At 36.4% G+C, this 9,948-nt stretch overlaps 1 protein-coding gene across 1 annotated transcript in view; it reads left to right on the forward strand.

Moving 5' to 3' along the window:
• The window catches only part of DEPDC4 (DEP domain containing 4), a 13,475-nt gene extending 4,488 nt beyond the window's left edge, over positions 1-8,987 (forward strand). The window contains 6 exon segments of the mRNA XM_025048645.1: positions 1,183-1,244; positions 3,203-3,429; positions 3,687-3,706; positions 4,008-4,154; positions 6,918-6,996; positions 8,923-8,987. Of these exon segments, the coding sequence (XP_024904413.1) occupies positions 1,183-1,244; positions 3,203-3,429; positions 3,687-3,706; positions 4,008-4,154; positions 6,918-6,996; positions 8,923-8,987 (600 nt within the window).
• Positions 8,988-9,948: the final 961 nt, after the last annotated feature.

The following is a 9,948-nucleotide window of genomic DNA, read 5'->3' on the forward strand; positions in this document are numbered from 1 at the left end:
AGAAGAGAACTCGGAAGAAGACTAATATTTAGAGGACAGGCAGAAGAAGAGGAGCCAACAGAAGTATAGTTTTTATCTATTACGAATGAAAAAATAACTTGTCCTGTCATTTTCCCTTGAGGATATAGGGTACATCTAGAAATTTCTAACTAAAGGTGAATGTACTTTATCAGTAAAGATGCTAATAAAAATAATTTCCACTTGTTGGCCCTTTCTCTGGGCTAAGCAATTTGTTATACATTTTACATTCATTGTTTTTGTCTATAATCTAACAGTGAGCCCATTATATTATAACAGGCTTACTACAACTTTATAGTTGGGGAAACTGAGACTCAGAAGGTTAAACAAATAAATAAATAAGACAGTAAGGAAGGAAAGTTGTACTTTTTTTAAAAAGTGTTTTTATTTTTATCTTTGTTATACATGCACATAATGTAAAACATTCAAAGCATTTTGTTACCAAAAAATAGCAGTTCCCCACCCTTCTCCCTGTATCCATTTCCCCTCCCCAGGGATAACCATTTACAGCTCATAGCTATAGCTTATGTTGCTACTTCGTGATTTTTCAGTTTTAGACACATCTATTAATTTTCTACAAAAGCAATGAGGTTTAGGCCTCTTCCCTTCCGTGCTTCTGTCTCCCAAACACTTTAAATAATACACATGCTTTTATACTCTTTTATGTGTAACATATTTAACAAAAATGTCAAGTGAAAATAGGAGAAATAGGGGGTGGCTCCATAGTGCAGTGGTTAGCACGTCTGCTTTACATGCAGAAGGTCCTGGTTTCACGCCCCGGGTGGAGTCACAGACCATACCCCGGGTGCGCCAGGCTCCCACCAGTGCGCTGCCCCCGCAGTGCTCGGGGTCGCCAGGCCCCCGGGTGCATGCTGTGAGCATGTAGGAGGAGAAGCCCCGCCTTCAGAGATCCAGTTCTTAGGGGAAATGGCAACATCATAGGGCAGGGGTGGAAGTGGGGGAGTGGGATTAAAGAGGGGAGAAAAAAAGAAAATAGGAGAAACATATGTAGATTTAAGACTATTTCATTTAGTGAGAGATTTTTAAACATTAAATCACAAAACAATAAACTATTAAGTTTTGTTTAAAAAAAGAGAGCATGTTTGTGTGTGTGTGTGTGTGAGAGAGAGAGAGAGACAGAGACAGAGACAGAGACAGAGACAGAGAGAGAGTATCTCAAATACTTGGCCGGACAGAGAAGTTATTCCAAGTTTATGTCTACCTGAGTAAGTGACCGTTTTTATTGTCAAATAATTTATAACTGAAAAGATCTTTCACATATTTCACCCTTGGTACTTTAAGATATGAGAACATATCCATATGTATAAGCTAACACCATCTCTGTTTTATAAATTAATCACTGTAAATTCTCATTTGATCTAACAAAGAAAGTCACTGGTTATGACCTGCAAGACCATTGAAAATCAAGTGGTTTCATTCATGGGAATTCCGTCATGATTTGTCAATTATCCTCTCCCTGCACCAGACCTGAGCGTTTTCCAGAGTTCTATCATTTTTATTTTATGACTCTAAAAATAACATTATCAGTTTCTACCAGTTTATTTATCCCTGCCCTAAAAGAATCCACAGTTTAATAGGGGAGATATTCATGAAACACAACATTACAGTCCGATAAAATCAGACTCGTTTGTGGGAAGAGGTCCAGGGAACACTGTAACCTGAATGAGGCTCAATTCTCTTTCATTCTGAAATCCAAGATATTTGTCACTCATACTGTTGGGAACTACAGGTATAAGACCTTGATTACTTTTGAAATTCCAATAGAGAGAACACTGATATGATGCTTTCTCCCATATGAGCCAAACAAGAAAAGAACATCAGACTCCAAGGCTGAGGACCAGAGCGCTTCAGACCCTGAGATGAGCTTGGTGGTAGGAGACCTGCGGACCTGTTTGCACATGGCTGGTTTCACAATAGGCCAAAAAAGGCCAAAAGAGCTGAGTCCTCCCTTGCCCTCAGTCAGGTAGAGTATAGGGCTACCAGCAAAGAAACAGGATTTTTTTGGATGCCTCTGCAGGAAACAGACAGCAGCCAGTCTGCCTTTATAAGCTCCCAGCAGAAAGGATACGTTATCTGCAAGAGAAAAGCAATCCAACTGTCATTAATCTTTTCATCTCTACAACACTAGGATCTAGAAGATAATGAGTCACATATGCTAGGCAAGATAAACCATTCACCTGTCAGTTGTGGGGAAAGAGAAGGAAGAAAAGATGGAAAGGAAAAGGGAAGAGAGGGAACAAGGAAAAGTATTTGAGGATTATCAAGAATTCATAGAGTCTATCAGTCAGGAACCCAATCCAAAGAAAACATTTGAGGAAAGCTGGTAGTCAGACTACAAAGAAATAACTAGAACCCCAAGATAGAGAAAATGAAGAAGAGAGGAAACTTTGGTAGGCAATGATCTTTGATCTATGCTCTCTTACTATTTCCTCATGCGTGCATGTCTCTCTCTCAGACACACACGTGCACATTAATGCAACATTAATGCAAGTCGATATAGTAAGGCTATGTGGGAATGTATAAAATATAAATGCTAAATATGAAGTCAAAACAGAAGGAACATACTGTTAAGGGAAATTATAGTAAACCTAACCTATCTCAGCAAAACCCGAGGGTTGGGAAGGTGGCAGATGAGGAGAAGGGGGAATTAAAGTCCTTTCAAAGGCATCACTGAAGGAAGGGAGGAGTAAAAGGATCCTAAATTTCTTATCTTATTGGAATGGAGAGAAAAGAAGGGGAAGACAGTGTGTGGTGGGGTAAATGGTGCATCTTGTTTGGGGAAATATTTGTCTTATTTTTAAATAATAATAGAACTATATGCACTTAATTATTTGAGTGAGAAAAGGGAGGAGAATCACTAATGAAATGGAACAGTACAGATAACAACTCTGAACAAACTATAACAAGATTAGAAATAATGAAAAGGTGGCCAAAAAACTCCTTGAAATTAAAGGTATAGAAAGGTGATATTTGGTGAGGAAAAAAGCTATTCTCTCTTCTTGACTCCATTCATTCAGCAAAATTTATTGAAATGAATTCTGAAAAATAGTTTCTTCCTTAGATTTAGTTATGTTTTAACAAACAGTAGTTTAGCAAAACAGCTTTAGGTAGTTAAGTGGAAATGTCAACCATTGATATATTATATTTTGTCTTTTTCCTCCAGGATTGATAACTGGCTTAATGCAGCAATTGAGTGCTTGGAATATTTCCCTGACCAGTTAATAGTTTTGGTTAGTCAGCAGTTAGTGCAAAACAGAAATGAAGAGACAAGATGGAATATACAGAAGAAGATACTTTTTGATGTCATAGAAAAATATTATAATCAAAAGAGAGAGAGCATGTTAACTGATGAGTATTTTGATATTCATTCAGAAATTATTGAACTTTTAGGTAAGAGAAGATGTTTAAACTTTGTTTTTGCATAACAAAATATTTTTTAAAATACAAGTTGAATAAAATGTTATATATGAGTATTTCATTTTAATATTTTCTTCCATGGTGTCAAAATACTCCATGGAGTCTTTTCACTTCATTAGTATCACCTGCCATGTAAGTCGTGCTATCAGATGTAAACTAATGTATTATAGGACATTAGTTCTAAGGTCATTATATCACAGAGGCATTCTAAGAAACATATTTTGATATAGTACAGGATTCGAGAACTGAGGTATCTAGAAATATTTTAGATGTATTAACTTGCTGGTTATTTAGCAAAATAAAAATTGAGTGACATAACATCATGTCACCTTTTTAGCTATGTAAGTGACCATATAATTTCTAGTTAAAAACAAAATACTGTTTGATAATGCTGGGTATAATTTTGTAGGTGGTTGGCATATTACATAGAATTATATAGATAACTTCCTGTGTGTTTGAAATATTTCATAATGAAAATTTTGAAGTATGAAAAAGAATCTGCAAACCAAATATAGCATCTGAACATCTCCGTTGACTACAAAAACAGGTAGGAAAAATTGCAGTATGATAACAAAACTGTGGACCTGAAAGCTCTTGCTAAAGCAGTTTTGCAAACGAAATCATTATTAAAAGTACAGGCAGAACAACTTGTCTGGTTTCTACTGGAATATTACTCTGAACTCTTCAAGCTATTTCTGGCATTTTGTCTAGGAACATTAATTACTAAGCTATTTGTGTCAAGCAAAAAGGTAAATCATTCATTTAATAATTTATTGAGTACCTATAATATGCAAAGTTTGAAGGAATGCTGTCTCCCCCTACCCACTAAAGAGAAGAAAGAGGATATTGATATTTGCAAATTTATTGATTAATTTCTTCAACTCATTTCTGGTGCATTACTATGTGCCAGGCACTGTTCTGGGTGCTTAGAATATACCAGCAAACAAAATACAAAGATGCGAGCTCTTGATGAGTTTATATTCAAGTGAGCCTGACAGACAATAAAAAAAAATACAATCAAGTCAAGTCATATAGTTGGATAGAAGGCAATAAACGCAATAGAAAATAGAAAAAGTGCAAGTTAAGAGGATTTATGGTGCTAGGGTGGGGATGATTGGGACCTTATGGTATTAAACAGGGTGGCCGAGATTGGGTTCAATGAGAAAGTGAAATCTGAGCAAAGACTAGAAAGAGGAGAGTCAAGCTAATGGCTGTGAGACTGGCAGTAGTGGGCAGAGAGAATGTTCCTAGAGCAGAGGCCCTGGGGGTGATGCATGCCTGGGTGCTGAGGGACAGCAAGGAAGTGGTAAGCAGAGGGGATGTGGTATGAGATGAGGTTCGGGAGGTGGAGGCCCTTGTAGGCCATTGGAGAGACCTTGTTTCTCCTAGGGGTAAAATGGGGAATCACAGAAGGGTTTGATCAGAACAGTGGCCTGATCTAACTGACATTTTAAAGACAACTCCGGCATTTGTGTTGAGAATAGATTGTAGAGAGACAAGGGTAGAAGTAGAAATGAACACCTTTTAGGAGGCTGTTGTAATAATCTGGACAAGGGATGTAGTGAGTTGAAATAGAGGGGTAGCAATAAAGTTGGTAAAATGTGGTCAGATTCTTGATATATTTAGAAAATGTATCAAGAAAAAGATTGTTTTTTAGCCTCACTACTATATTTTAGTACCAACAGTGATATTTCTCCAAAGCTCTACAAAAAAATTGTTCCCTTCAGTTTTTTGTTTTTTGGTGGGTTTTTTTTTTGGCTTAAAAAATGTCTCATGTCATAAGAAACGTTGGTTCAAGTTCTGTAACAGTTCTGATCAACCTTAACTGAAGTTTCTTTTCCAGTATTTCAGAGAAAAATGTGCTACTAAGTATATACAATAGAAGCAGTCCCCCATTTATAAATTTTGAATAAAATTCACATTCTAAAAGCTCATTTTAAGTCAACTGTTAGGTATTCTGTACCTAATTTTTCATCAGAAAATATAGTAGATGAAGGTGGGGGCACCCGTGTTATGTGAATGTTTAATTCTACAGTCACTAAACAAAAATCCACGTATGTAGTTTATTTGTAAAATGGGTCCCAGATTTCAACTAAGAATTCCAAAAGAACATTCCCTCTTCTCTCACCCTTACCACTTAGCCTCTCCACTTTCTTCTCTCTCACCCCGCCTCCTCTTCTGGGTAAATGAGTTCTCTTCTTTCCTACCTATGATCAAGAAATTAGAAAGGATTTTTTCATTTCTTTTGCTTCACCATCGTGTCAGAACCAGCAGGGTCATAAAAAAACATACCACTGCAAATTTTGTGGCAGGCCACTTGAGGGAGAAAAGAACTTGACATGAGTTGAAGGAAGTGAGCATGTGGGATTCAGGAAGCAGGGAGAAGCAGCTCTGATGACTGGTTTCTGGAGATTAGGGGATGAGGTATTTCAGAGAGGCTGAGATGGGGGCATTTATGATAGGAGCTCGCAAACATGCCACGTTTTTTTTTTTTCCTGTAACAAGGCTTTACCTATGCTGTCTATTGTCTGTCTGGAACATTTTTCTCCCAAATCTTCTTATGGCTCACTCCACATCTATTTCGGCCTCTGCTTAAAATATTACTCTCTCAGACAGAAGCACTTCCCAACTAAGATGGCTACCCATCTTCTTTACTCTAGCCTATTACTCTGCTTTATGCCTTCTTCATGGTACCTATCACTACTTGAAATTATATTTGCTGATTTTTTAAAATTGTCTTTCTCTCCTATGAGGATGTAAGTTTCAAGAGTTCAGAAACTTGATTTGGTTATCACCTAGAACAGTGCCTGGAACATAGCAATCACTCTGAATTTTTATTGAATGATAGAATGAATTAATGGGGACAGCTTCATAGCTGGAAATTGGCAGGACAACAGAAACTAAAGGAAAGGTAGCCTGGGGTCCAGGATGAAGGAACTATGTTGGCATGAGGTTCAGCATTGGTATGTCTGTAACAATATTAATGGAGGGATTATTTCCCCAAGACACATGTAGTAATCTGAGACTACTTTTGTGTAACAAAACTGGAAAAGAGTATCTATTTTAAGATAATAATGTTTTAATGTATTTTATAGCTACTATTTGCATACTGGCCATGAAATTACAATATAAAATTATTTAGATCAGTGCTATTTGGATCTACAAATAATTTTTATTATTATAGGAGAATGACTGCTTAACATAGTTTTAGATATAGTACATACTTGGAAGTAGAAAATAGAATTTTAAGAATTCTAAAAAAATTTTCAACACACCTTTTATAAGTCAGAGGTCTTCTGCTATTTGCTGCTTCTCCCATCTGCAGTCCTCTTCCTCTGCTCATTGATCAAAAATATCGAGGTTTTTTTTTTCTATGTTGGATTCTGGCTATAAAAAAATTTATATTAAGTATTTTTAAATACCTGGGTTTTTTTTGGTGTGTGTGTGTGTGTGTTTTATAGATACCAGTTACTTTATTGGATCTAGTTAGTAAGAAACTTAAGAAACTTCATCATGGAGAAGATCTAGATGCCATAGCAGGTATTGATTCAGACTCGTTCCATCTTTCTAAGTGACTATTCTAGCCAAGGGTAAGTATGTAATAAATATATAATGTTATAAAAGATAGTTACATTAAGGTTATTTTTTTAACATCGCCAGAGCAAGTTTTTTTTCTAGATTTTTTTTTTTTTTGGAAATCCTTTGTTTGCTTCCTTTTCTTATAAAAAGATGAAAACCATCTATCATTGCTGCTCCCAAGTCTCACCTCCCTTTCTGCTTTTTACCCACCGGCTGCCTCATTGCTCCTGTACTCACTGTTGCCTTTTTTTGTGACTCTCTCAGATTCTTTCTCTTGTCATTCCTTCTTCCCTTCCCTCCTCTTTTTTAGGAAATGACCAAGTTTTATGGAGGAGGAGCCTGATCTCTCCCACCCCCAGTTGAATAGACTCCATGGTGTCTTGTGGTGATTGATCTGATTCCTGAACTTAGAATTTCTTTAAACTGTGATCCATTTCCCTTGACAAAGTAGGAGACCATATTTTCTGAGGAGTGGTAAGGGGAACCTTTAAATGGATGACATGAATGAAAAGGAGGGAATAGTTCGAAATAGGTGGTTAGGGGAATGGGAAAAGCAGTTGAAAAAAGACAAGTAAATGGATTGATGAGTAATTTCTGAGCACTCGGATGAAGTGAATTATAAATTGTAGTGGTGCCAATTTGGACATTATTTTTCTCAGCAGCACTTATTTACTTGAATGTCAGAGTGGAAAAGATAGATTCAAGCATTGATTAAGAGAGCTGAGATTTTGCTTTGTCAGGTGTTGCAGAAAGATTGGAGTGCAAAAGAATTGAGGACACACGTTAGTGAGAAAATGGTTCAGATGTTCAGATATGTGTCTGGATGGGAAAGAAGAGATGATGAACAAAGAAAAGTGGCACATCAGGGTTTGATGTTCTGAGATTGACTAGAGTTGTGCCATACCTAAAGGCAGTTCAACATAGTGGTTAAGACTCCGAACCCTGGTAGTGGACAATCCTAGATCCAGATCCTAGCTCAGCCAATTGCTAGCCATGTGGCCCAAGCTTTCATTTCTTTATCAGTAAGATTGGTAATAATAATACCTACACCTTAGGATACTGAAGATTTCATGAGAAAAAGTACAAGAAGTTTGGCAGATATTAAGTACTGATTATAAGCTATTATTATTTGAAGGATAGTAGATTCTGAATAGGTCATTGGGTGCAGGAGTTTTAAGTTTTCAGAAGCAGTATAATTCCAGGATATTACGTAGATGTGTTTAAGTGAAGGCCATTATAGTGAAAATAGGCAAAACCCCAATTATTAATGAGCTTTAGGATTTCAAAGGTTACTCTGATTGAATTGCTTTGGTGTGTATGGAGGCTAAGATGTCTTCATCTATAGATAAGCATGGAGAGAGGTTTGGTTGACTCTACACGCTAAGACAGCTCACAGAGTATTGCTCATGTTCATGAAATTGTGTTTATGTTTTGAACATGCCTCTAATGGAGTACAGAGCACACTCCCCCCAAATATGGTACTTGGCATATTGAATATTTTAAGTGGAAGGAGTGAGAAAATGGCAGAAGCAGGCAGATCACTCTGACCTTCCCCCATTACCCTTCTTGCCTGAAACAGGCGATAAAACCCACATGTGAGAAGTCCTCTCCCTGTACCCAGAGGAGCATCCTTATCTCCAAAGACAAAAGGACTCTGAGAAGAATCCAAACAAACAGGCCTTGCTGTTTCCTCCAGTTTATTACCTCAGACTCCATAACCTATCATATTCCTCCACGACTGTGCACTCATCAAACCCAGCATAAAAATACAGTTTCTTTGGGTATTTCTTTCCTTATGAAGGCTCCCAGGTCACATAAAATTTATATTTTTAAATAAATCTGTATGCTTTTCTCCTGTTAATCTTGCTTTTTCATTTTATCTTTCAGACCCAGCCAGGGACTCAAAGAGGGTGAAGGAAAACTTTTCCTCTCCTACACCTCCAATTTATTAGCTATGTCTCTTAAATTCCGTCTGTATTTCTCTTGAAACTGGGATAGTGGTTCCTCACTTCTAGTTCACAGAGTTATTTTGGAGATTAAGAAAAAAAAAAAACAACCAACATATGTAAAATAATATAGTGTTTTGCTAAAGTACACAGTGCTTGGAAAGAAAAAGTATTATTACTCTGAAGCAAAGAAAATATGAGTATAAGTATTATCACCTACCATACTTTGGGAAAAAATAAGTCTAGCATAAGGACAGTTTGGATAAGTACATTTTTATTTTGTTATTTTTTTTAACTTGCTTTTCCATTTGTACTTTTTTTTTAAGGCTTCACATTTTGCCAATGCTTGACATACAAAGAATTTGAAAAACAAAAGGAAAGGACAATTCAATATCTTCATCAGTTGGCTCTTGAGATTAATGGTAACCCTGGCATCTCTTTCAAACAAAAAAAGAGATTAATTAAGGAATTTAAAAAACACCATCCAGAAGCTTCGTGTTAACATTTCTGGGGCAAAAACCTACCATTTGTAAATATGAAGAACTCTCTGGTGGTTTTCTCAAACTACCATACTTACACATTAGGAACAGGCTAGCCTGCAAACATTATAACTGTAATCATGCTTAAAATATGTTAAGGAAGGTGGTCAAAAGGATAAACTTCCAATTATAAAATAAATAGTCCTGGGGAGGTAATGTATAGCATGGCAACTATAGTTAATAATAATACTATATTGTATATTTGTAAGCTGCTAAGAGAGATCTTTAAAAAAATTTAAGTTTTTAACTTTAGAAGGGAATACAAGTTAAGTTCATGTATGCTGATTTACTTAATTACGCTGCTAAAATCATATATTAAATGTGCTGCTATTGTTAGGGATCTGGTACATTTAGTATCTTTAGAATTCCTTTTTTTCCACAGAAAAGTAACATCTCATGAGTTCTCTGAAGAACACATGCATTTTCCT

The sequence above is a fragment of the Pteropus alecto genome, unplaced genomic scaffold (assembly GCF_000325575.1).
Source record: "Pteropus alecto unplaced genomic scaffold, ASM32557v1 scaffold94, whole genome shotgun sequence".
NCBI classification, from domain to species: Eukaryota; Metazoa; Chordata; class Mammalia; order Chiroptera; family Pteropodidae; genus Pteropus; species Pteropus alecto.